The following is a 27,855-nucleotide window of genomic DNA, read 5'->3' as shown; positions in this document are numbered from 1 at the left end:
ATATATTTATTGATTTTTTTTTATTCGGGTCAAGTCGTGTTAATATTATGTTGAGAATCTCAACCGTAACACGACTTGTTTAAATAAATGTATATTACGTATCTTGTCATGTCGACCCATTTAATTAAATCAGCCGAAAATCCTTGACACTATTTTATAGGCATAGGCCGGTCCAGCCCGATTTTTTTTTTTTATTTTTATGTCTTTTTTGTTTTTTCTCACCGAAAATTATAAAAAAAATAAATAAATAATTAGGGATGGAGAAGATGAACTACAGAAAAGTCTACAGTAGTACAGTGTATTTCTGTTATACAGCGCGCAGTCACCATCAATCAGACACACTTTCCCCTCTTCCTTTTCTCTCTCTCTCCACCACTCTTCACTATCTCTCCACAACAAATTCCGCCATTGTCAACCACTTTTCTTCCCAAATCTTCACTCTAGGGTTTTATTTACCATCTTCCTAATTTCTGCTCTCAATTCTTAACCTTCCTTCTCACATTCACGTTTTTCGCGTGTTTCTGACCTAATTTCAAGTCATGGTTGATAAATTACAGACGAAGCAGCTAAAAGGCGCAATTACTGAAGAAGATGTTTGCAATCTCTTGCAGAGGTATAGTTTTTGTTCATCTTTTTGTGAAATTTGTGTTAGAATAGTTTCAATTTGTTGATTGCGGTTTAAAGTTGTGTGATAATGATGTAATTTGGTTGATTATGGTGTGAATTTGTGTGACAGTGATGTAATTTTGTTGATTATGGTGTGAAATTGTGTGATTTTAATCACAATTTGTTGATTATGGTGTTAATTAGGTACTCGGCGGGTACATTATTGGCGCTATTAAAGGAAATGGCGCAAGTTGTTGATGTAAAGATTGATTGGCAGGCGTTAATGGCGAAAACGGAGACCGGGATTAAGAGTGCCAGAGAGTATCAGATGTTGTGGCGTCATTTGGCGTATCGTCAACCCTTGATTGAGAATGTTTGCCCGGAAGAACCGCCTTTGGTTTGTTCCGAATTTGATTGATTTATTTGTCTCTAATTCTTGGTTGTTTTGGCCTTTAAGTGTGCGTTTTGAGCTTAAAGTGGGAATGTGTTATGTTTTTAATTTTTGTTGACGGAGATGAAGTGGTGTTTATTTGTGAGTCATTGTAATTGGGGTATGAGACTAGCTCCGGTTTTTCTTTGATTGAACATATATTGAGAGATCGATCAATTATGTATATGAAAAGAAGAGTTTGATTAAATTTGTGGAATTATGGTCCTAAATTGTATGAGTTTTTGATCTTGTAGACTTGATTTTCCTTGTTTAGAGTAGTAATTAGGTGTATGGGAAAGACAATGATGTCAAGAGATCATAAATTGTGGAAATAATAATGGGATTTGTAAGTAATATAGCAAGGAAATGTTGTGGTCATTATTGTGTCAATGGAACTCCACCTACAAACATGTTTTTTTCACAAATTTTCATTATCATCTCTATACCACTTTTTCAATGGTAATTGATGGTAATGGAATTTGTGAAGAAAACGAAGTATTTGGGGGAAGAACTAGCATTACCATGGGGATATTGGCATGAAATATTTTTCACAAAGTTACTTATAAAAATCATTGCCATTAGCACCTTAGCTTATTAACAACCAAATTGCCCTTGAGGAGATGTCGGCCATTTGCAATAAGGTTGCATATTTATATAAGAGATAATCTACCTCAATGGGGTAAATTAAGCAATTGGCTTGACTTGAACACACAATGCCCTTGAAAGTTTGCTGGTCTGTTTCTTTTTATGTGCACCGCCAAGTCGCCGGTCTTGAATTGTGTTCCCTCCCGTGTGATGTTTATGCCTTCCATGTGAAAAGGATGGTATCTTCTGATATATTATGGTCTTTGAGGCACAACTTTGGCCAATGTTTAGAATTTTGAAGGTATCTTTTAAGATTTAACATTTTAGATCACTGTGTACCTTGTATAAATTAATGGTAGAACATTTTTGTCCGATGGGGAAAGAAATAAATAACACAACCTACCAAAAAAAAGGCCAGGTTTCCTTAATGTGTTGTTGCAATTTTTATTTTTATTTTTTTAAAAAAAAAACCTCTAATAGAGGATGCTCATATGTGCTGTTTCATCCACTTGGTTTTGAAAATATTCACTGATTTGGTATAATGACTTTTTTGTACCACTATACCAGAGATTGTTTTGTATCATAATAGAGGATGCTCATAGAGCCATAGGTGTTGTTTTATCCACTTATTTTTGAAAAATTCAATGATTTGGTATAATGACTTTTTTGTACCAGAAATTATTTTGTATCATACAAGTACATATTCTGTGTATTTGTTTAACAACGAAAAAGAAGTCCTTGTGTCAGCCACGAGATCTCCAGCAAATTTGTTGTAACGAAAAGAAGAAATCTATAAATGGGATAAAGTGATGCATGACATGGCATGCGCTTATAGTACAGGAAATGTACAAGTATCTACTAAATCTTTTTAGATGAAAATTTGCATAGCTTAATGTGGATGCAACTTGCATGCAGGATGATGATAGTGACCTGGAATATGAAGTGGAGGCTTGTCCCCCTGTCAGCACTACAGATGCTACAGAGGCTTCTAACTGTGTTAAGGTTCGACATGCATCATTTTTATACAGTATTACTGATTGGATTATGTTATAATTCGCCTATTTACAGAAATACACACTGGTTTGGGCGCCTCTCCCAAAGGGCACGGCCTGAATGCCTAAGATAACTACCTATGTTGACTATATCTGAGTGTCAAGCTGATAAAAGGAGATATCTTTCTTTTCACTCTATTATATTTTTATGGCTGTGTTTCAAGATGAGAGTTTGCACCGGTTTTGTGAAAGTTATCTCATAATAAATGATGGCTTTATGTTTTCATGTTGCTCTTTGTAAGAAAATATACAGTAAATCTTAAAGTCACTCTCTCTAGGTGGACTCAGTTTGAGAATGTGTTGCCACTTATCAAAATTTCCCTTCCTAGTGTTAAGTGGTGACTATCACCTTGTCTAGTTGTTATGTAAAAAAGTGTATTTTAATCAGCACTACCCACTTGTTGTAGTCTATGCTGTTCTTAATTTCTTCAAGGCTTTAACTTGTTCATGTATTAATACTATTTCATTCACTCCATTATCAGGTGTTGATGTAATAGTTGTGCTTGGCATTATTAGTAATGCTACTTCCATACATATGCACAAGTTATTTTCGTATAGCCCCTTTTTTATGCTGATTACTTTTTGATTTAGGCTCTCACCTCTGGCTCAGCCAACAAGTCTCGTATGTCCAACAGCTCAAATATTGAGGTGGCTAGGGTTTCTATAGAAAATCCACAAGTTCGGAAAATTTCACCAGCTGCTGGGATCATTGGTGAAGGATTAAATGCAAATGGATTGACATGTAACAATCAAAAGAAAAGAAAACCATGCCCAGAGGAGGAAGACATAGTACTAATTGCTTCTGTTAAGAAAGGAGAACTCAAGGGAGAGAGTAATACTGCACAGCGAACCCAGGTTTCTACTCACTTCACCCTCCTGTTTGTCTATATATTTTTCAAAATCATGTTAGCAATGTTTAAAATTTTTTTTCCTTGTGTTGATAGTAATGAATTAATAATGCAATTTACAATTTTTTTTTTTTTACATTTTTTTTTTTTACTATTAGCCCTAAGTTGCAAAATTATTCCCTTTTTATTTAAAAAGAATGACATAGTCATTTTAATGCAGTTTAGATATAAGTGTACTTTGCAATATGGAACCTATATGTAGCACCGTGTGAGGTTTCTTCAGTGGGAGTGTGGGACTGATAGCATGTAACCCAGTAGTTTTGAGCATAAACATCTTTTGGATAAAGAATAACATTTTCTTCCTTATCTTTACCCTGGCTTGGACTTTTTATGGCTATTTCACTGACAATAGATCTGGAGTTAATCAAAGACTGAATCTGAATGACATATCTAATTTAGTACATAGGGATGGTAGGAGGGAAGAAGAGGTAATTATATTGCCACCAAGGAGCCAGTAGGTGATGAAACGGAAAGTAGAATAGTGTTTTTCATTGGAGCTTAGCAAATATTATGTTTCTTGTTAGCTGTTGATAACCTTGCTAAATACTGGCATGGATTCCGTTGCTTAACTTGTACTGAAATGCCTCAAACAACTTCTTTTGTGATCCGTTGTCATCTAGTCCGGTTATGATGTCTGGGTATATTCCAGGTTTCCCGGGTTCAAATCCCGGCAACGGAGGTTCACATTGTCACTGAAATCTGATTTTGATCTCAAAGTTTGCTTTGTGTGTAGATTAGGTGATGCAATGCTGACTAGCTTTTAATTTGTGTTCTTACCCACTCCTTGCCTAAAAAATAAAGCACATATCTGCTTCAAGAATTATATTGCTGATTTTTTTTGCTTATACAGAGGGCAAATACTAATAGGAAGAAACAGGGGAGCTTGAATATTGACGGAGCCAACACAGCAGACTCAAAACTTTCTGATGCACAGAGGGCTACTCGTTATGCACTTAACATGGCTTTGAAGGATAGCCCAGCATCAGGTGCTGCCACTGGTATGTTCTCGTTTTTGCATTATATTTGCTGTAGTATATAGATCTTACTTGCTTGATGCTTGGGAATCATGTATTTTCCAGTGATTTCCTTGGACTATTGTAGTTATCTCTTTATCATTTTCCCGTGTTTATAAGCCTTGACATTATGTACACATAAGATTTTCAGCAATCATACTGATATCTTATATATAAGTCTCCTTTTTCACTAGGTTTGGCCATCTTTCTTATTTTTCGCTTTACTTCTGTATTTTCGTTGAATCGATTCTTCTTTCTCCCCATCAAATATACTTGAACATTTTATGAAACCTTTTCCCAGGCTTATCTTTTACTTTTCATTCGGAAATGGAAAATTGCTGTTTTGTGCAGCATTGTTTAAGAAATTATTGTTGGCCCTGCAGGTAAATAACTCTTTACATCAAGTTTATAGGCATTGAATTCACAGGTTCCTTTTATGTTTTGACCCTGGCTAAGCATGCTCAATTCCAATGCTGATTACCTGCTCCCCAAGGGATTGATCAATGATGTAAAGTGTTTAAGTGAAGGGGTTTTATATTTTTTTGCTTGAAACATATGAAAAGATCAAATTATGCGCTCCACTTTTTTTCCCCCTTTCTATTTCTTTTTTATGTTATTCTAAATCCAAGCTTAGGTGATTTCATTTTCTCGATCTTCCATGTAGTAACGGGTAGCATTTTTGTGTATGAGTGCTTGTTGTTTTTGTTTTTGTTTCACGATAATGGACTGACAACTGAGCATTGGAGATCTTATTTCTGTGGTTTGATAACTGGAATAGCAGAAGAAGATAGCAAGAAAAAAAAAATGTATGATAATTAACAATGTTGTGAAGAGATGTAACAAATTGTAGATAACTAGATGCTTGTTGATGTTTGGAAATATAGTAGAAAGCAATCTAGACTTACAGAACAACTAAGAGGAGAAGAGAACAAATAAGGTACAAATTACTTTGTATATTTTAACAATGAGAGATATTAATCTGCATTTCAGGTTGTTAATCACCAAAGACCAATTTTATTTTTTCTTTGTCATTCACTTTTCAGTTAAATTTTGTTGAGATTAATCTTCCTTGTTTCTCTGTTTGGTCTTCCTTAATATTTGCTGGGGAGATGGGGCAGTGGGATTGGGATGCTTGAGTATTAGTTTGTCAACGCTTTAGACAATGGATTTAAAGGATCGAAGACAAGGAAATTAGTTTGCTTTATTATGGGTTTTGAACTGTCATATCTGGTGCACCAACTGCAAATTAATAGGTTATTTTTACCAGAAGATAGACCAGCTCCATCTATTCTCACATGGCATTCTTTATGCCTCAAACAAAATTATTGTAAAATTTTAAAACTAGTCTTTCTGTGCACCTATTACCTTCTTTTCTTGTAGCCTTGTCTTTGTAACTTTACATAGTAGATGTATGGCTCTGCTGTTCATATCTTGCTGACGGCTTTTATCATTTTGTAGTTGGTAACGGACATGATGATTGTAATAATGCAGCTAAAATAAATGCATCCAAAAGGAACTTGCCAGTCACGAAAGTTACTGTGCCACCATCCCCACCGCAACCTTGTGCAGCATCATCTGTGAAATCTACAGCAATGGGCTCTTCGACGAAGCTTTGTCCTAAAAGAAAGCCTCCACAACAATCCACTGTCAGTGCAGATTCTATTCAAGCTACTGCAAAAGCTGCAGGAGCCCGCATTGGTAGTCCTTTGGATGCTGCGTCTCTATTTAAGGCTGCACAATCGAAAAACGTAGTGCGCATTAGAGGGGGAAGTCCTCCTCTAGTCAAGACTCCTATTGTTTGCACTGGGTTAGCAACAACGTCAACTTGTTCTGGAACTGCATTCTATGCTCTAGGAGCTCAACAGCCCAAACTTAGTGCATCAGGGCCCTCTGTATTGCCAGTGTCTCAACCTCCAAAAGTGAGAGCCACGTCTGTCGTAACTACAGAGCGAATTAGTACTGCTCAACAAATGGAAAACAAAACTTGTACGGCAGCAAGCATTCAACAACCGGATGCTAAATCAGTGACTAGAGTCCAAGAAGATGGAGCTTCTATTTCCCAATTTTTGCCAAAAGATAAGTGTCAGGCAACATCTCCTGGTGCAGATGTTGGTTCTAGTAAACAAACAACTGCTATTGGCGATTCTCAATGTACAATAAACAGGGATGTCGTGAAGGTTGAAGGCAAAAATGACACTTGTAAGCAGGTCGTTGAGTCCAGTGCCAGATAGTAATTGTAAGAAGGCATATGTTTTTCAGAGAAGTATTTCATGTGTGAATGGAACGCATGAGGTTTCACTAACTTCGATTAATAGTGGGCATGCTGAATAGAATGGAGGTAAGGTTTGAAAGTGAAGGAATGGCTGGAGCTGAATTATTCTAACCAAATGAACGAGTAGATAACTAGATGTAGTGTTGTGTTTAGCCCAAAATGATGTAAATTCTCTTAAAATTTACCTGCTTTACATTGAAATCCTTTGATGTCTTTATATGTTAATCGTAGTTGAAGTTCTTATCGGAAACTGTGCTGTTGGAAGTAGTAGGATGGTTTATCTCTGCTCTCTGTTTATGTTTATTGTCACCGCGATGGCCTTAACGTCTGGAGTGAATAATTTTCCAGCAACCAAAGTCTTATAAAACTAATGTTGGTGACATAATTTTGATTGATTTTGTCTTGAATAACATCATACTCCCTATGTAAGGTTCAAACCCATGACCCCAAGATTAATAACCATAGACTTATCCGCTATTCTATGTCATATTATATTTTTTTTATTGCAAAAAAAAATGTAACAAATGATAATAAAAAATTGAAGAGTATGTAATAACTTGGGATATTGCTCGGGTCCAAATATAAAATGCGTGAACTACATTGGAACAAATAGATGTATCTAAGAAAAGATTATGTTATGAACTAAACGTGTAATTAGTCATTGTCTGCACCAAAATATTACAAAGTAGTTGTAGTTGACTAGTTGTTGACTTAAGAAAATTACTTGTATTTGATAACCACTAGGTAAAGCACATGTCACATGGACATTGATTTAGACTCATATTGACTGATAACATGGTGAAATCACTTAAATGGTATTGACCCAAATTATCTTAATAGTTACTCCCACCATCCCTTAATAATTAACTCGTTTGACTTTTTTCACTATTTATATACTAACGTTGACCATAGTTTTTTTTTTTTTTTTAATAATGCATTAAAAACATATTTTATCATGAAATATATGTCAAATAATAGCAAGCACCTAATGTAGATATTTGACTTCCACTTCTAAAACAAATTTTATCGTGAAATATATTGTCAAACAATATATATATATATATATATAACACTAATAGTAAGCACTTGATGTTAACTACAACAAAAGATGAGGAAGTATTAATCAAGGTCTGTGATGTATGGCCAAATATATAACATGGCATTATTGTAAATAAAATGCAACTTTTGGTGTAACGGGATGAGGAATTGGAGGGAAAACTAGAATTGTACAGTAAAATTTGGTGACAGTGTGGAACCCACAACTGAATTAAAAAAAAAACAAATGGGAAAACAGTGAGGCCCATTAGGTGAAAAAAAATCTGAAAATGATTTTTTTTTTTAATCTTTTCTCTTTTCTTTCTTAATCTGATTTACTCCTCTCTCTGCTATTGTCAAAAAAAAAAAAAAAAAAAAAAAAAAGATTTACTCCTCTCTCGTCAATCTATCTCCTCAATTCAAGTAGCTTTATTTTTGTTAAATGAATGTCTATTTAATTAGTTATTGTTCTATAGGGATTTAATTTAAAGCTTAATTTTTTAGCCGCAATCAACACTTTATTTAATATAATGTAATTGAGTTTGTCTATAATTTCTCTTCTTTAATTTTTTGGTAAGTTTTTTTTAGGCATAGCATCAATAGTAATGTATAAAAAATTTCTTATTAACACTTTTAGTATTACGTATGATGCAAAATCAATGATATCACCAGAGCTTTGAAAAAATATCATGGTTTTTTCATTTGTTACTAAAAGAAATCTCTCATGCTTTTGCATTGGAGATTGCCTACTACAATTTTGGGAGCTTTATTCGAAGCTAAGAGAAGTGAAATTTGTAAAATTTCCTCTTATTTTTTCTTAATGTTTTTAGATTAGAGGATGTATATTCCTATTTAAAAATAAATAAATGAATTAGAGGATGTATGTTGTTTATTATATAAGGTTTTCGTTTAATTTGATAAATGAAATGTCATTTGTTGTATAGTCTAGTTGCAGAGTATTTATATACAAAGTATATATGGATTTAAAAGGTGTTGGGTCACATATATGAATTAAAATTTATTTTTCTACTAGAGTTAATGTTGTATCACTGAATTGTAGATTGTTCCATTAAGTAACAACAACGTATCGTTAAGAAAAATACGATATATGTTATGTAATAACATACATCCATGCATTGTATTTCAATTACATTAACCACAGACAACTTAATAAGAGTTGCTTGTTTCAATAAGAAATTAAGAAGTACTTCCTTCGTTTCGTTATATAGTTGTAACACTTTCTTAAAATGGAAATGTCATAATAACTGCAGCACACTATAAAAAGTTTTTATGGTAAAAAGTGTGTTATTACCTTTATTTAAATCTCATGGTCCACTTGATTATACTCTTAACAACCTCTTAACCCCATTTAAAGTGTATTATATCATGTGAGATCCACTTTTCTTGTGATAAAATGTGTGTTGCAAGTATAAATTAAAGAAACAGAAGAATGAAGTAATAACTTGAGAGGTAAATGTTAAAATGTGAATTCTATAGGTTCATTTAAGCTAATATGTTATAACAGTAAGAGTTGAGTTAACATTGAAACAAGAGATGTTATGGTTTTATAAAACGATCAAGATATGGTTATTCAATAATTAAAACCCAATATTATGAAAGTCATTGCTATTGAAACAAAATTTATAGAAAACCATTGTATTTTCGGTGTTTAAAGAGCCACAAGGACGAGTTATGAGAATCGATCTTAGTATCTCCGATCCTAAAATCGGGAGGGAAGCTTTAACCATATGAGATATCCCTGGCCTCACTCTCTATAGAAAACCATTGTGATTTATACCAAGAGAATGATAAAAGGGTATCGTTGAGGGAGGGTAAGGTACCATTGAAATTAATATCAGTACCACTCCTAGTGTACCACTGATTGATATTATGATTCCATTAATTAACATTAGGGTAGCAATGAATGCAATTAGAGTACCACTGATGTGCATACATCCATTGACATGATTAGTTGTGAAATAAAAAAATGTTTGCATTGAAGAGTACAAGGGCAGTACTACTCAATGTCCTTAGAATACTAATGAACCATGAAAGGATACAACTGAAGAGGTTGTAGTGCGATTGAAAGTTCATTAAAATTGAAAACCAAGAGTACTATTGAATGGTTAAAATTGAAACCATGATTAGTTGTACAATAATTTTTGTTTGCATTGAAGACTACAAGGGTACCACTAAACCTTTTTAGGGTACCATTGAAGGGTACTGTGATTGAAAGTTACAAGGGTATATTTGAAATACACTAGGGTACCACTGCAGTGTATATCAATCCTAAAATCAATTATGATTTAAGATTTATATAAGTCTTATGTAACGAACTAATTAGTATAAAACATATTATTTGGCTTCAACCATCAATTTAAGCTTTTGGTTGAGGTGACCCTTTAACATGATATCAGAGCCACCAAGCCAGAGTGATACAAAGATCACGGATTCAAATCTCATCTACCCCCACTTTCAAGTGGAATATTTCATGTTGAGTATGAAGAGGGTCCATACTGCATCCATTAAAATTAAAAACTAAGATTATATAAAATGCTTAATATTGAAACCAAGTTTATATAAAACCATGATTTGCTTATAAATTAAACGATCCGACCATTTCATGACTATTATACCATTGAATAATATTTGGGTACTGTTAAATGACGTTAGGGTTCCATTAAATGTAATTAGGGTACCACTAAATGTAATTAGGGTACCACTGAATGAAATGCACTTGAAAATTACAATATGTTAGTTTAGAGTTCCATTGAAATACATTAGAGTACCAATTGTAACATCCCAAAATTCGAGCCTTACAAAACAACCTTTTTAACTTTAAACAATCCAACTATTGAGCCTTTGTAGTGTTACTAACAATATTTAATAAACTAAGTGGTCTAATTTGTGTGGGATTTAGATTTTATATAAGTCTTTCAACAATCATTCACATATAAGATTAATGGATATAATTCAATAACAGAAGAAGTATATATATATACTCCATATATGTTATTCCTAATAACAATTAATATGCGCAAGATTTATGTAAGTCATCATACTATGTGATGTAGTCTAATCGAAGGGAAGATTGTACAATTTTAATTATTGACTAAAGTCATATTTATTGTGAAAGTGGATATAATCACATTACTAGTTCGTAATAAATAGTAAATACTAACAGAGTGGTACATGAATTAAGAGTACTAATTAATTCAAGGATATCACTTAAACAAATTATCACTAATTCTTGCTCTTTCCGATTACGAAAACTAAACATACTAGACTTAAAGGTACTAGAATACAATTATACAAGACAAACAAAATAATATCAATTGTAATTAAAACAACTTAGTCAGAACCAACATCGTTAGTTAGTGGGTGATATGGCAAGGGTGAGAGACTTAGATGAGCTTAGTAACGTAATAGGATTATAAATAACTGAATTTGTTCATCAGACCCAACATCGTTTCCCGGATATCTGAGGAAGCATCACTTCATAACACCTATTTTTGTAGATACTCAATATTTTACAACTCGATTTCTCTTAATGAATTAAGAGCCTTAAAATCAAAATTAGAATAAAACAACAAATTTGATTTAGTTATTCTACAATCTTTATAGAATAAAATTAAAAAAAAAAAAAATTAAAAGCAAAACGGGAGTGTTGATTAGGATTTTTCAAATTCCACGTGAAAAGACTCTCATGTCCCTTGTTATGTATTTATTCATACATCACTAATCTCCCTTTAGAAGCCTTAAAATTTTACAAAGCATACCATACTTAAATTTACATAACCACACGTGGGTTTGCCTCACAATATATTGAATTTTGGTAATTGGCACATCACTTGTATCTTTGGCTACTGAATATATTATTGCATTACCAAAAAGATGAATATTTACAAGGTTGCCATTGTATCACAAACATCTCAAAAAGATACCCAAGAAGGCCATAGCTTTAACAAGAGTATCAAACAAGAAGAAAGTACTGACTACTGCTGCTAATAAAACCAAATATATGAGCAATTAAGCACTGCAACGACTCAGATGGTTTTGTGCAACACTGCAACTGGACTGGACCAGACCAGATAACCCATATAGAGTGCCTGCCTAGACACCAGATACTCAGAAGCACTGAGATAAATTACAACCCCAGAAGAAGATCAAGCAACTGCTACACAAACTGAACACACTACAGCAACTGAACACAATATCATCAGATCTGCAACATAATCCCGAACACATATATGCAGCTAGTATAGCACGGAATTAAAACCTCCATCTTCTCCATTGGGAAAGTTGTGCAGTAGAAAGTTCTCTAAGCAGTCTGCAAGACTTCATGGCTGCTCAACGTCGGGAAAATTTGGACCAGAAGTAAACCAAGAAAAGACAAAATAATGCAAAAAGAACAACGTGCAGTACATGGTTAGAACCACTTTTCACAATGCTGCTGTTTAATCTCCGCATGTTGTTCTTCAAACTAGCTTGAACTTGGATAAGGGTCATTTGCTGTACCATACAAAAACACGTATCACAAGAAGCACGGAAATACATACTGCTAAACAGCCAAAATATACAAAGAATCATAGCAAACTTCACCACTTCCTTTCTCATGAAGCACAGTTTGTTTAGCTGAAAGAAGTCACATAAAGCAATCACGTAATGACGTATGCATATAAATTGCAAAAGTTTACAGATCCAAAGTATCATGAGTTTATTTCTATACACGGAAAGGTGCACCAGTTCTATGATTGTTAAGAAAGTCAAATATTATGAGCAGTCATTGGTACAAAAGTAATTAGCTCCAAAACAAGGTGTTAATAATGAGCAGTCATATACAAGTATCAACAATAGATCACATCAACATTAGCGAAATCCCGTTCTTGATGGACATTTCAGGTAAAGACAAGAAGTTCCAAGAAAAAGGGAGGGAGAAAAGGTGGAACGTTATTAGGTTTATAATGACTGCTCATTATTAACACCTTACTGAAACTTAACACAAATACAATAATGAACAATTTAGCATGGCATCCTCAGAAAGGATGAATATAAACAGCTCAGACCAGAAATATGATGTCAATATATATTCAATTAATAATCGTAATCTCAAACTAGTTATGCATTTAAACCCTTCAAGGAGGAGAATTTCTTAAAACACTAATGCTAATGTTTATGTCTAGGGAAGTAATCAGTAATGTGCCCAAAAGAGCCAACAAGTAGTTATATCACAGCACAACACAAATAAATTCAAAATATTTGATCAAGGGTAAACTGCTTAAGATTTGGAAGATTGTGCTGATGCATTACCAGCTGATCCATAAAATCACTCTGAAACTTCGCCTCTGAGTTAATCTCTTGTGCTACCTGCATCAACATCATGCATCAAAGACCAATACAACGAATCAAATGAATAGATAACAGAAAGCGATGAACAGAACAAATTGACAGAAAATGACCCAAAACATGCAAATTCCTGCCAAAATGTTTCTTGTAAAATCCATATATTGGTATCCAGCAAGTTTCAAACAAACTCACCGGAACGCATTAATTACATTTTATTAATTCCATCTTTCTTTTACAATCACTCATATGGGGCAAAATCAATACACATTACATGTCAAATTCCTTTCAAAGTTTCAATATATTCAGGTTTTGCTATAGGGTTAAGTTTAAGAACTAAATATCTTTCCCAAAATGTTACGCAAATTAATCATGACAAAATCACGCGTCCATCAGTATCATTTAGCTTCTTATACTAATCCCAGCTAGTAACCCTATAAATTTCTCAACTTCCATATTAAGATTACATTTAAAACTGCGAAATTCAGCATTGACAAAATCAAAATTCAAGAACTTAAAATTATCAAATATGAAACCTTAAAAAAAGAAAGAATGAAAAAGCTGAATTACATGTCTGAGCTTGTGAACTTGAGATCTAAGCCCTGTAATTTCATCATCAAGGTCAGCATGCATTGGATCAACAATTCGCACTTGTACTTCATCTGAATTACCCACTTGCCGAGTACTCAACCCATCACTGCACACCCAAAAAAAAAAAAAAAAAAAAAAAGAAGCCCAAATTAGAAATTCAATCAATAGAAAGTAATTCGATTAAAAACCTAGATAATGTTGAAATTGAATGAATGATCATAATTACCTTGATCTGAAGGGGACAGCACCGCCTCTTGTTGCCATGGTATATGCAATCAAAGTGATAAAAAGATTGAAAAATTAGGGTTTTTTGATCAAATCTTTGAAAATTTAGGAATTGGGATATTTGGTACTCAATTTTATGATTAGAGATGATATTGAGGAAATGAAGAGATGGGATGTGGTCAATTAGTAGGTGTTCCCAAAGAAAGACTGGAGGAGATGAAGAGATGTTAAAGGGACCGGACTTAAAAGAACGGGGATATTCAAAATCATAGGTTATGTGATTTGTCTGCATTATCGAACGATTTCCTTGGATAATGCTTTAAAACTTCAAAAAATTTCCTCAATTGTGCTAGATTCTTCAAAATATTCCATGTATTATCCACATAAGCATTTTCTTTAGAAAGAAAATAATTTTTGGTGATTGATTGAGCACAAATTAGCTAATTGATGATATAGTGGTTTATGGCATAATGAATTGCCAATTGAATCAATGAATTATCCATTAATTTAAAGTTTATTGTCGAGCCATTAAAAAAAAATAGTCGATTTTGTGACATGGACAGTATATGAGGATTTTCTTTGTAAAATGGATATATGTAAAGAATTTTGACATATTTAAGTATTATTTAGGAAAATTGTTCCGAAAAACGGTAAATAAGCATGTAAATTTTTTTTTAAAAAAATAAAAAGGTAACTTCTCGACGGTGGCTAGAAAGAAGGCACATCAAGACATAGCTTCTAGTTTATATTTAAAAAGATAAATTTAAAATTAAGGTTAGACCCCAAAACCTAAATATTCAACATCATTATTGAGAATTGGAATTGATAGATAGAGTGTTAGTTTGAATCAAAATTAAAGATCATGACTTACACAATCTTGATTTAGAGAATTGATACAATTAAATCATTTTATTGCATATTCAAAAATTGGTAAACCATAGCGTAGAAAGAAGAGGCAAATTACTCTAGGTTAAAATATAATAATCTACCTAAAGAAAGAATTACTCCTTAATAGTTAGTTGGAAGACACCTTTTTTATTGGAAAACAAAGTGAAAAACCCTAGTTTTGGCCAAGACAATGACAATGAAAACTATCTCTTCTTGCAAGTCACTTGTAAAAAAAGTAGAAAAGATTAAATATATCAATGTTAGGATAAACAATTATTGAGTGTGACAATTACCCTTAAAGATTAATCAATGGAAATATGTACTTTTAAGCCATTAACAAATTGTTTCAAGGTTTCAAAGCTAGACAAAGCCAAAAAAAAAAAAGAGTGGATGTGATTGCAATATATTTTTATTTCGTTTTTATTTACATGCAATAAACCATTTTTGACACACACTTAAGGAATATATTAGATTAGGTATACAAACAAATTAATTGAAATAATTTTACCGCCAAGAAGAAAAAAAATGTTAAGTAGTTACAGTGAAATTTTATGGCTTAATTTGTCCGTTTACATTTTGAAAGTATATCATTTATAGCTTAATTCACATCCTCAAATAGCGCACCAAGAAATTATTTTGCAACTTGCAATTGTTAAAAAATGAAAGTACATCATTTAGTGAATGTTATAATAATAGAGATTGAACTCATTGGTGACCGTGAGACCATAAACTAAACAAATAATAACTCTAAGCTCTTTAAGAACGCTGAAATGATGACCAGGTCTTACGTTCGAGCAAACACCAAATCTATCTAACCAATCAACAACTCGATTAGCTTCATGCCCAGTCGTAACCTTCCACCGCTCAACTCGACTCCTCGTACTAGAAGAAGAATTAAGCAGGAGTATTCCTAGACTCCTAATGTTATTTTAGGTTTTTTTTATACAATAAAGAAAGAAGACTAGAGTATCCTTTGATTTAACGTTCACTTTCCCTCATTTATATATTGCGAATGAATTTTCCTCACTTTTCTCTCTTTCTTCTTCCCTCGCTTGTAGCCGCCGTGCGAACACTCTCACAGTCTCCACCATTTTTCTCTGGTAATCTCTCTCCTCTTTCTCTCTCTTCTTTCTCTCTCTTACCTCTATCTTCTCTTCTTCGCCGCCATTGTTAATCATGCTACAATTCAATCTTCTCTCTCTCTTTCTCCCCTGTTAAATTTTGAATTTCATTCTTGTCAATTTTCATCTTAATTGTTTTAATTTTGTGATTGTTTGTTGTTTGATTGTTGTTACTTGCTTTTGTTGTTTTTGTATCGTTGAACTGGAATTGAAATTGAAATTGTGATTGTATTTTGTATTTAGGTTTGTGATCTTGTTGAATTGGAACACCAAAACATGCAAGTTTGATTCAAGAATTTCGGATTTTTTGGGTGTTTTGTTTATAATTGTTGTGATTTTGGGGTAGAAAGTGATGCAATTATTGTAAGAATCATAATCATAATGAGTGTCCTAGCTCGGGAGAAATCGAGGGGTTTTGTGAGGATGCCGAGTAAGAGTTTGAGGTGTATGAGCTATGAGGATACTCTGCGTGAAATGGAGGCTTTTTTGGATGGGAAACTTGAGAATCCGCAAACTAGTCGTGGCGAAGTTTATGCCGATATTACTGAACCTATGAACTCGAATGCCGCCGTCAGGCTGCCTGATAGTGAGGATCCTGATGCTACTGAGAATTCTAGTTCTTTTGGTGATACTACTTCGAGAAGTGACAATGTTTCGGGAACTAGTGATGCTGAGGTGGAGTCGGAGTTTCGTGTTGATACTGGTTTCGCTGATACATTGGACAGTTATACTAATGTTTTCCCCATGAGGTTGGTTTTTCTTGGATTTGTTGAACAACAACTTTACTTTTCTAGTAATGTTTTCTTATACTTCATATTGTACTTCACTTGTTCCTTTTTTTATTGCAACTTCTGGACTATAATGCTAATCAATCACTTTCCTTTGGCCATCTTCACCATCTTTTGTATTTGTAGTAATAAAAAACTTCATCTTGTTAGATTTGTCTCAATATTAACTTTCTAATTTTTAATGCATTGGCACATGTGAAACTTCAAATGTTGCAATTTGAATAGAATGAAGGAAACTAAAGTTATCTTGCAAGAAGCATCAAGATGATTGACTTTAATTTCATTTTATTCAAATAATCTTGGTCCAAATTGTCCAAGTGTCTTTCTTTAGCTGTTTTGTGATTTCATAATCTTGGTCCAAATTGAAGTTTCCAAGTATCCTAACCAAGTCTAGGAGTCATAGATCCAACAATGGTACTTAAGGTGAAATGAAAAGTCCCGGTAACATAGATTTCTTTTGCTACAACATTTCAGGAAAAGAAAGTTGACACTTCATTGGAGGAATTTTGTACGCCCAATTATGTGGAGGTGCAAATGGGCCGAACTAAGGATAAAAGAGTTGGAGTCTCAAGCCTTAAAATACTCCCGTGAGCTAGAAGCAAATGAACAAACAAAAATGTTGGAACTTCATCAATATACATCAGACTTTTGTTCAAGATCGTTTCCATTTTTCAACCATTCAGACAAGAAGAAACCCATGAAAAGAAGAAAACGGAAACTTGTGGAGAATGTGACTGATATCTCATCTTATATGTCTCATCACCAGCTTTTCTCATATTTAGGTATACATTTTCTCTTGTGGTTGTAGTAGTATTATCATATTATGTATACAATTTTAAAGATATAATTCCACACGATCGCTCGGTGAGCACCCTTTATTTATCATGATAGTATTTGGTCTAATGCAGAAAATAAGAAGTCTGATCAAGATGGTATATCAGCTGCTGACGACGATGTTAATCTAGGTAAGAATTTCTATTTCAGTAAAGATGTGAGTGCCATCAAGATTTGACATTATGCTGTTTCTCCAATTCTAACTTATCATGAGCTAGCATAACTTTAATTTGTCTGGTTAAAATTCAAAGAATATAAAATTCAAGTCGCTATCTGAGTAAAGAAGTCTATTCAGGGGTATATGCTCATTATGAGGAAGATTACTTTTATCTGGATATTCTCAAGTTTTTTTTCATATTGTTGAATCTATCTGGAAGATTATCGTTTTTTATTGACTAATCAGCAATGTCATTCTTATTGTTTAAATATTTGAAATCAATCTATGTTAATACAATTAAGATGTAAGAACTATGTTGTGGCCTTACCACCCTTTTGTGCTTCTCGTTCCTTCTTTAGGGAGAAAGGTTTTATAAGTAATCAAGTACATTAGGTATTTTCTGTTAATGATCTTCCTTACCAAAATAAATTTTCTGTTAAATTGTTACGCTATACAAACAAATGTTGCAGCGTCAAGAGCCATGATTATAGATGATTATGGCTAGGGTGTTATTGTCAAATAAGCATCAACAACAGGACAAGTTTCAATTTGTTGGTTAGGTGTTTTACTTCTCAGTGATTTTATTTAATAGTAGGTGAACGGAAATCCTTGCTAGAATGCTTTGCTCAAGTTTGTGCTTGCGAGTGTATATTTGGGGTAAAGGAGTTAGGAAGTATACATGATTCTCCACAGAGTGAAGAAGCTGTTTTGTTTGTTCAGGTTGGTTACTAGGTATTTTTTTTGGTTTATTTCAGACTTTCAGACACCCACAATGTCTGAAACCCAAGCATGAGATTTTTCATTTTTTCATATATTTTTTATATGGTTGGACGGATGGATCCAACCCAAGCATGATTCTCAATTTTTGTTTTTCTGGGTAAATTAACAACGCATCATGCTGCTCAATGCCTCCATCCGTCGGGATGGGGGCTCTTAGTTCTACATATTACAAATGGCTTGGATCTTATACTCATATCAAAGATTCAAGATCTTAATGCTAGTATAAATTTTTATAGGCAAAAAGGCATATAGTAATAATATCTAATATGTGCTTAGGTTATGATTGTTAGCGGAGTAAAAACTTTAAAACTGTGTGTGGCCAATTTAGAACTCTCCAAGTCAGTTTTATCCTAGATTTTTTTTCATGGCTTAAGCAAATTGGAGCATAAGTGAACAGGAGGACCAGAAAACTTAGTGTAGCAAGTCAGCTTCAAAGTTATAAGGATTGAACCAAAGCCTTAAACACTCTTTTGCTCCACTGCTTTATAACAAGCCTTATTTAAGTTATGACTAATCTCATAATTTTTATTTTAAAATAAAAGATACGGCAACTTGTATTACAATAGCATTGAAAAGTATTTACTTTTAAGAGAGAATAAAAACAAGGGAATTTTATGTGAAAACTTAATTACTCGAGAGTTGAATTAATGTTTCTCCTTTTATTTTTACTTGTATCACTTTGACTTATGCATTATTTACATACTCTACTTTGACTAGCTTTGACAATTATAATATATATTAAAGGAAACATGGTCATGTGGAATATGGTTAGATTTGCCATGAATTATTCTAAACAAAATATCAAATTTTATAAATTTTACTTGTAATTAAAGATGTTTGTGATTGAGGTAATGCAGTGCAAGCATGAAATGAGAAGTGTTGCAAGTTAAAAGGTTTAGTGAGGAAGTATAATAAAAAAATTAATTCTGGCATGATGTATTTGCAGGTTTACATTTATATGAGCTGTCTTTTTTGTGTGCTTGCATGACTTATGTCTTGCTTATTTTGAGATAGTTTTGCCTTTTTCCTTGCCCCATTTGAGTGTTTTATTTTGGTAGTAGAAATCTTCAATACTATGGTGGAAACCGTGACACATGTTGCAATTCTTGAATTGATCAATTGAGGAGGCAATAATTTTGTAGAAGCTAGTTTTGTGGCCTTTGCTACTCACTGACATACTACCTTCGTTAACAGTTATTTGCAACGATTATTTGCAACGATTAGACATTTTTCCTCTCTACTTTATGTCAAATCGTTGCAAATAATTGTTAACGGAAAAGTATATCGGTTGACTTGCCATTTTGCCAAATATATTAAGTGAAGAGCATAATATATCATCATTTTAGAATACAATAAAGCACATAAATAAATTTTCGTTAAGATTGACTTCTACATAGTGGTGGGAAGTCGTGGGAACAATGTAAAGCTAAATTATAAAATGAGATATGGGAATGTTAATGAAAATGGAACTAAAATAACTATCCCTAATTACCCAACTTTATTTGTAGTGCCCATGAAGCATAGATTTCTTGGCAATCCTTAATTCAAGAATGTAGTATTCTTCAACTTTCAGAGTTGCTAGTGTGGTTGGTGATTAGAAAAACAGAGAAGAATAAAATCTATATTCTATACATATTGATGATGAGCAGATGAATTGTTTGGATCACATATTCTTCCTCAATTCTTTATTAGTGAAACTATTTACAAACTTTACTTTGACTAGGTTTTGTGATTTATAGATTAAAAATAACATAGTCATGCAGAATCTTGTTCGAATCAACTTATTGTGTATTTCCAAAAATCAACTTTTAAAACTTATTTTTACATCTTGATGATTATAGATATTAATGGTTGAATTTATGCATTGACAAATGTGATAAAAGAAACATGTCAACTAAAAAAGAACGGAGGAAGCATAAAGTAATTACGTAGTATATATATATATATATTAAAGGGAAATTGGAAGGGGAAGGGGTTGTGAAACTGAAAAGAGGAAGAGGAGAAGATGGGGAGGAGTAAAAATTACGGAGTATTAAACAAAGAAAAAATATGGTAGTTGCATGAAAAGAATGCCATGTGTCATTAGGGTTATAGACTTGGTATAGGTATATAACCCATTTTTTCATCCTTGTAGCTAGTTGGGAGTTGAGGTGAGAAAGGATGGATGTGAATATGAAATAGATTTGGTAAATCAATAAGAATACGTGTGCAGGCTTACTTAACAAAGCTGCTACTGCCTACTCATGATGTTTTTTCTCAGCATTCTGAGATGACTGAGGCTTCTCATGTTTTCAGTGCTAGATTTCTAGGTAGTTCAAGGATTCTTAATTTAAAGATCATGTCTTCCTTGTTGCGGGAGTACTGCTAATTTTGGGTTATAAAAGTGGGTAACAAGTTAGGAAACCTTTTGGCTGTCATGCTGTGGATATTCCTTTCTTTGTGAGTAGTACTTGGTGCCTTGGTGATTCTCAGCACATGATCCTCTTTTGATGAACATGCAAATTTTGTGTTCCATCTTTTTGCCCCATGTCTTGGCAGCAAAATTACTTTCATTACATGCAATACAAGGAGTAAATACAAAATTACTATGAGTGGCTTGCAAGCTGTGCTGTCTTTCTTTCTAAGCTTCTCAAGTTTTTATTTATTTTTCACGCAGAATAGTCTAATGTTTGTGGCTAGTGAGGCTCTCCTGATATCTATTCATAGTTTGTTTATGCTACTGGAGTTGAAATTGTGAAAGGCAGAATTTCCCCAGGGTCCATTTTCTGTCATGATGATAGCTGTATTTCTATCCTAGTGCAAGTAAAACTCAGGTCAGAGAAAATACAAAAGTATCTAGCTAGGCGTCAAACCTTCCATGTTAGAAAACGTTGATAGGAGTAAAAGACTAACACTAAGTAACCAAGGAAGCTGTAAAGGCAAATGAATTTGTAATTTGCAGGGGCATAGCGAATATGTTAACACTGGTACATTCCAATTGGCTTTTCACTTGTATTTGGTGAATAATGTGCAACTTTGATTGTACATTTCTGGTATGTGTAATGAACAACTTATTTTAATAAGTTTCTGCTTACACATTACCGTTGATTATCTTTTTGATAGCAACCATCGTATAATTTTGTGTTGATGTTTTATTTTAGGAAGGAAATATAATTGTACTTTCTTATGATGCTGCTTTCAGATGTATGTCCTAAGAATGAAGAATTCAGCATGGATGATGATTGGTTAAAAGATGGGGAGGATTCCATAGAACAGATTCTCCGACAGATTGAAACAGTGCAATCTAAAGTTCAGAGGCTTAGAACCCATTTTGATACGGTGATGTTAAAAAATGGTGTGAAATTCTCCTCTTCAGAAAACCTAAGTCTTCTTGCACCTTACGATGCTCAGACAAGTGCTGCACAAAGCCCTGCTTTCTCCGCTGGCGATGGAGACAATTTGTCTATTGGGGGCATTGAAATCCCTCATGACATAACAGACTTTGAAATTGGTGGTCTGGACTTGCCTGAGAGTTTGGTCTCTGATTATGGAGATGGTACTCAGATTCCTGATATTATAGAAAGCACAGTAGGGTTACTTTCTGCAGCAAATGTTACTATACATCAGCAGCCACAGATATTAGAGTCAGGTGAAAATGTAAGGTTTCTTTCATACCTTGTCTAGTGCGTAAAAAGTTTATTTTGCAGAACACTACACGTATGTGACTCAAGTTTTTATACTCCCTTAAAAAACTTCAATTATTTTGCCCCTCCCTCCCCTCTTCTGGGTTTCAGACTTTAATCTCGAATCTTTCAATTTGATACTTCTTGCTGTTGATCAGCAGATTTTGGATGATACGCATATACAGAACAGAGCAATGCAAGATGGGCACGTGTCTTCTGGAGTTATTGACCAATCGATAGACGAGTATAATAATCTAGAAAATAAAGAGCAGCATATTTCAAGTCTCGGAGCTGGCAATGGATTAGCGCCTGATTCCGGGACTGTAGATGCTGTGATTCAGGAAAAAACAACATTAAAGTCTTGTTTGACTTCTAAGATTAAGAGAAAGCGGGGTGAGCGCAAGGCTGGACCTGGAGGTTGGAGTCTGAGATCTGCAGGTGAGCCAGATAGCAACTGATGATTCTTTTTTCTTCTGATTACATTAATTCTAAGTAGATGTGGAAATGGCTGGGGTGCTGATAACTGATGCATTGCAGTGTCCTTTTTGAGCGAGTAGTCCTCGTTTACAGCTCCAAGCAATATGCAACAGCAGCTAATCTGTATAAATTTTGCCTGTTGGTGAGCTTACCTATTGCATATCATCTCTGTACTCTGCTGGTGATAATGGCGAAAAAGCTGTTTGATAGTCTAGGCTTGACTTTGTAGTTTATATCCATAATTTAGTGGCCAGTCATTGATTAAAGGCCTTGAAGCTCTTAACATGAGAATTTTGAATTAGACACAAGAAGAGGATGGCATCCTGAATATGTCTTGGCGTCGTGCTCATTGGTAAAAAGCGTATACTTGATTTTAAGATGCTTGGAAAAAAGCTGTCACCTTTTCTAAGAAAAGTAATGGTTTAATTTCTCAATATGCCACCACATGAATCAAGCCTAAAATGGTCTCTATTGCAAGCCAGTCTCTGCTAGTAGAGATATCGATCTCGATTGATTTGCTTAATTGGGAGGGAGAGTGGTTTGAAATATGCACCTGAGAGCTGAGGTGCATATTAATTGTAGAGGAGCATGTATAAATTTACTGATGATTTGCGCTCAATCTTCCCCTGTTTAAACATTCTTAAGAAAAATTTTGAACTATTAAATATATTAACTGTAGAGGAGCATGTCACAAGCATGTGTCACGTGGTTAGAGATTACAGCTCCCTTTGTAGATCTTTTGTGCTTTCACCTTTTGAGGCCCATTGGGCCATTAAAATTTTACTCCTCTCATTTCTCTTTCTTTTTTATGTTCTTGTTTCGAATCTTGTAACTAATCATAATTAGAGGGATATTAGGTTCTGTTTGATCTGTATTGATGATTGCTTCAAGAATATTAGCTAAAGGGTATTGACACATGTGCGTTGTCCAAATAGGGACATATAAAAGAAATGGAGGGACTTTTAACTATAATTTCATAGATGTTGCAATTATGTATACATTATACTTCCTCCGTTTTTAATTAGTTGCAACACAACCTTGTGGCATGCATTTTAAGATCGAGATTATATAATGTAAACGGACAAGTTATTCAAAATAATTTTTACACATGATACCTAACTCTACTCTAATCCTCATGTTAGATTTTTTTTGATAAAACGCTTGTTTACATGCACTAATTATATCCTAAAACTGCGTGCCTAAAAAGTGTGTTGCAAGTAAAAAGAAACAGAGAAAGTATTATGTAATATGGAGTAATTATTTTATTCAGAGTATAATATTAAATATTTACAGAGAGATCTCAAAATGCTAAATTTTTGCGTAGAAATGTTGGGATATTGTAAAAATGGCATTGGTTGAGGTAGGTTATGGTCATACTTTAAAAAATATGGCACTCTATCTAAGTTAGACATGACTTGACAATGTCATTGGCTCATTGTGCATGTTGAGGCATTGAGCCCTAGTTCAAATTTGTGAAATATTTGGAAACAATACAACACATTGATAAAGTAAATTAAAATAAGTAAAATTTGGCAACATGACATAATGGTAAGTGGTATTGGGATATTCCTTGGCTACCTTTCTTTAAGTTTCTGACATGATCATGAGCCAAGGGTAAATACAATATACGCAAGCTTGGTACGAGGCATGATCCAACACAACCCACAACTATCTTTACCTGTTATTCGTTTACCTATGAAAACCTGTAAACATTGTTTTTTCTCTTTAAGTTACCCTTCTATGTTTATACTTGGAGAAAGTACTTAGCTGTTGTTAGAACAACGTCTACTACAAGAGGGGAGATGAATTGTAGACTTTATAAAATTTTGCGGAATTAAACTTTCTACTAAGAGAGAAAAGACACTCGAGATAGGCAATGAATACTTTCACTATGTAAAGATGATATACACTCGCTAATATTCTGTCTAGACTCAAGTTCCGTGAGGAACTCAAGTATCCCTACTACGATCCCTCAATCGCAGTTTCACACTCTCTGTGATTCGACTCTGAATCACTTGTACAATGTGATGAACTCCCTCAAGCCACACACTTACAACTCTCACAAACCCCAATCCCAATTACAAAGTAATTACAAGGATTTCCCTATTGCACTTAAGAGATTTATGGATGGAAGGAACTTCTCTTTAAACACTTAGAAACTCTTATGCTCAGAATACTTAAATTGTTTTTCCACACCTTCAAACATCAACGTTAAACTCTTTTTATAAGGAGATTATCCAAGCCTCAATCATGTTCCCACTTCCCCCTCAATCCCACGTTCACCTTAACTGGGAAGTTAGGATGTAAGTTGAGGAAGTTAAGGATCATGATTTCACTAACTTGTCTCCCAAGTTCAACGTGCATCCTTGATTTAAGCAAACAGAATTTTACCAAGTCAAAAACAGTTTAAAAGAATATTTATTAAAAAAGATGAATATTTATTTAAAAAATAATTAGATAATTAATTAATTTGAAATAAACTTATCTTTTAAATTAAAGAATTATTTAGGTTTTATTTATTTATAAAATAAATCTTCTCAAACTGATTTTATCTCAATCTTTTCCAACTGATTTTATCTATTCCTTAAATTAAGGATTTTGAAAACTGTTTTAAAATTGTCGTTTAAAAACTTTTCTAAGTCATCCGTCAAGTTCCTTCGGGAACTCCAGGTTCCTTCAGGAACTTCGAGTTTCTCTATTAATTCCTTTCAACACTTAGGCTTCTTAAGTACGTACAAGAATATACTAAGTATATGGAGTTTACGAGGATATCTTGAAAGCTTGCATTTTTCGTCAAGTCTTCCAAACTCTTTTGTTCCTACTCCGGAACATGTACTTTTGTACCTGAATCTTTCTGTTCAACCAAGACTCATAAACATCATTAGTCAGAGTTTGTTTTATGTAAGTCAATCATCAAAATATTAAGGTAGTCAATTCAACAGCTGTTATTCTCATTACATATATGTATTTAACTATTCATGCATAACATTTAGAGCACATCCAAATTACCAAAGGTACAATTAGGGCATATCTCTTTTACCTCTTTAGGTTACAAACTTACAACCACAACTTGATATGCATGTCTGACGTATGAAATTATGCAGCTGCTCTCAATTCAGACACTCACCCTCAGATTCAATTAGCTTATCCTCATGCATTTCTGACATAAAGACATGCATTTTTAAAGCTGCTTAGGTGTGACTATAGATTGTTACTGATATCTTCATATAAATTTTGCTAGCTAGTACTTTTTTTTTTTTGTTTTTTTTTTTTAATTCTATGTAACATAAAATTGTTATATTGTCTTGAGCATTACATATTCATATCGATAACAGTGTAATAATAATCCTAATTGGTGTGTGAGTTTGTCGTAATTTTCGAAATTGATAATGCTCTAAAAATATTTTTTTTGGGTAGGTAAGGAGTCCTTACCTCTTACAAATCAATTCGATCAAAATTAGCGGGCAAGGCCCATTAGAAGTGTTATTAGGGTTGGTGAGGATTGGGGAGGGTGGGAAGGTATTGGTATTCTCACCTCAAAGTGACCCTCTAATGTAATTTGATCTCACAACCAAATGTAAAATGCTAACCTTTCCACTAGATCAAACATTGCTTGATATTCTCGAAAATGTATCTATCGATGATACTTAGGATTGCGTATAATATATAAAAGGCTACACATACAAGTATACAACTGTTGTATGTGAGCCCCACATACAACTTGACATGACACTCATAAATTGGGCAATAAATTGGGCCTTATTTTCCACTTATATTCATAATTCATTTGAATTCAAATGAATTTCTTAAACATTAAAATTTGAATTTCAAATAAACATGTCATATCCTATATGTTTAATGTACCAAAATTTTTTACCAAAAAAAAAAAAAAAAAAATATTTTGCTGTTAATTTTTTCATTTAATTTGGGTTGTTCAACTTTTGCGTTGATGTTCAGCTTTCTCTATTGAAACCTTTTTTTTCCTGCAAGAACTCATCACCTTCTTGATGTCGACTTCAATTATGTATGGGCTTCATATTCTACAAATTAATTGATCTTCAATTTTTCAAATGTTTGGATTTCTTATTCTTTTTTTTCAAAATACTGGGTTTCATAATCTTCATTCATTTTTTTTTTTTTAAAAATTTTTTTGCAAAGGTAAGAAAAAATAATCTTCATTCATATGATTCAATGAATTTTATAAACCAAAAAAATTAATAAACCAGCTAATGAACATGGACAATTATACGTTGAAGGTTAATTTGAATTTTTTTTCCCCCTCAATTTGTATCGTCTCCATTATACTTCAAATTGAATGCAGATTTTTTTTTTTTCAAAGTGTTGAAAGATAACATCTTAATTATTAGTATTCGAGATTCATGGGATATAAGATCATCAATTAATGATGACATTATTAATTATCTTAATAATATAGAAGAATCAAGAAACATAAAAACTTCAAAAATGGCTGAAATATAATTCCAGGCAATAGAACGTCGAAAGTGGAAGAAGTCAATATTGTAATTTGTTAGTAAATAATTGGTAACAAAAACTGTTTAATATGTAAGTAGAAGATCAATAACCAACGATGCAATGAACAATATATAAGTAATAGTTTTCGCAAAATGATAACATGGTGAATATTCCGCACTCTTGATTACTTATTAGACTACTGATAAAATTGTTACTTTGCCAATTCGGTATTGGGTTTGAACCTAAACCTAAACCTTTAATGTCAATATTTTTTCCCACTGCCCTTAGTATGAATTTTATAATTGTCCACATAAATTAGTACTCCCTCCGTCCCTAAATTAGAAGTTTATTTCTCTTTATTATGTGAGTAATAATAAATATTAGAAGTAGGCTTTGAATAAAGGGACGGAGGGAGTAACAAAAAATAAAACTACATTAACCGAAAGTTTTTATCGTTTGCAAAAATGATACTTTTTTGAAAACATTTTATGATTCAAGAAAGTTGTCAAAAGCACATAGTGATTTGATTGTGCGTAACCCATAGTGATTAGATTTAAACTCTCAATTATTTGAGTTAAACCCTCAAATTTCTAAAATAAACCATGTAACACTTTA

The 27,855-nt window shown here is 33.2% G+C and overlaps 3 protein-coding genes across 5 annotated transcripts; 2 read left to right on the top strand and 1 right to left on the bottom strand.

Moving 5' to 3' along the window:
* The first annotated feature begins 84 nt into the window (after window positions 1-84).
* On the top strand, window positions 85-7,116 carry LOC110717663. 2 transcript variants are annotated; one of them, XM_021896420.1, is made up of 6 exons: window positions 85-613; window positions 811-1,003; window positions 2,537-2,623; window positions 3,265-3,528; window positions 4,432-4,579; window positions 6,053-7,116. In XM_021896420.1, the coding sequence occupies exons 1-6, from the start codon at window positions 540-542 to the stop codon at window positions 6,823-6,825; spliced, it is 1,539 nt and encodes a 512-aa protein (XP_021752112.1). In that variant the 5' UTR covers window positions 85-539; the 3' UTR covers window positions 6,826-7,116. The 2 variants fall into 2 exon arrangements, with proteins under 2 accessions (XP_021752112.1, XP_021752113.1); XM_021896421.1 differs by having other exon boundaries at window positions 87-613; window positions 6,086-7,116.
* Window positions 7,117-11,765: 4,649 nt separating this feature from the next.
* Window positions 11,766-14,453, bottom strand: LOC110717808 (bet1-like protein At4g14600). Its single transcript, XM_021896587.1, has 4 exons — window positions 14,062-14,453; window positions 13,815-13,941; window positions 13,212-13,268; window positions 11,766-12,413 (listed from the first exon to the last, which is right to left on the bottom strand). Exons 1-4 carry the CDS (start codon window positions 14,097-14,099, stop codon window positions 12,252-12,254), a joined length of 384 nt encoding a protein of 127 aa, XP_021752279.1. The 5' UTR covers window positions 14,100-14,453; the 3' UTR covers window positions 11,766-12,251.
* Window positions 14,454-15,900: 1,447 nt separating this feature from the next.
* Window positions 15,901-23,569, top strand: LOC110717640. 2 transcript variants are annotated; one of them, XM_021896391.1, is made up of 7 exons: window positions 15,901-16,048; window positions 16,313-16,818; window positions 17,332-17,639; window positions 17,766-17,822; window positions 21,810-22,264; window positions 22,449-22,728; window positions 22,828-23,569. In XM_021896391.1, exons 2-7 carry the CDS (start codon window positions 16,451-16,453, stop codon window positions 22,845-22,847), a joined length of 1,488 nt encoding a protein of 495 aa, XP_021752083.1. In that variant the 5' UTR covers window positions 15,901-16,048; window positions 16,313-16,450; the 3' UTR covers window positions 22,848-23,569. The 2 variants fall into 2 exon arrangements, with proteins under 2 accessions (XP_021752083.1, XP_021752084.1); XM_021896392.1 differs by having other exon boundaries at window positions 15,902-16,048; window positions 22,452-22,728.
* The last annotated feature ends 4,286 nt before the right edge of the window (window positions 23,570-27,855 follow it).

This window comes from Chenopodium quinoa, unplaced genomic scaffold (genome assembly GCF_001683475.1).
Source record: "Chenopodium quinoa cultivar QQ74 unplaced genomic scaffold, ASM168347v1, whole genome shotgun sequence".
Classification (NCBI taxonomy): Eukaryota; Viridiplantae; Streptophyta; class Magnoliopsida; order Caryophyllales; family Amaranthaceae; genus Chenopodium; species Chenopodium quinoa.
This window is presented reverse-complemented; position numbering and strand designations above follow the sequence as displayed.

Bases quoted from the DNA above. Each gene is read 5' to 3' on its own strand.
- LOC110717640 (XM_021896391.1), top strand. From the start codon at position 16,451: ATGAGTGTCCTAGCTCGGGAGAAATCGAGGGGTTTTGTGAGGATGCCG. The intron at 22,265-22,448 runs GTAAGGTTTCTT...GCTGTTGATCAG, and splicing joins TATTAGAGTCAGGTGAAAAT to CAGATTTTGGATGATACGCA. The intron at 22,729-22,827 runs GTGAGCCAGATA...GATGCATTGCAG, and splicing joins TTGGAGTCTGAGATCTGCAG to TGTCCTTTTTGAGCGAGTAG.
- LOC110717808 (XM_021896587.1), bottom strand. From the start codon at position 14,099: ATGGCAACAAGAGGCGGTGCTGTCCCCTTCAGATCAAG. The intron at 13,269-13,814 runs GTAATTCAGCTT...ATGTTGATGCAG, and splicing joins AAGTTCACAAGCTCAGACAT to GTAGCACAAGAGATTAACTC. The intron at 12,414-13,211 runs GTAATGCATCAG...TGTATGGTACAG, and splicing joins GTGATTTTATGGATCAGCTG to CAAATGACCCTTATCCAAGT.
- LOC110717663 (XM_021896420.1), top strand. From the start codon at position 540: ATGGTTGATAAATTACAGACGAAGCAGCTAAAAGGCGCAATTACTGAA. The intron at 614-810 runs GTATAGTTTTTG...GGTGTTAATTAG, and splicing joins GTTTGCAATCTCTTGCAGAG to GTACTCGGCGGGTACATTAT. The intron at 3,529-4,431 runs GTTTCTACTCAC...TTGCTTATACAG, and splicing joins ATACTGCACAGCGAACCCAG to AGGGCAAATACTAATAGGAA.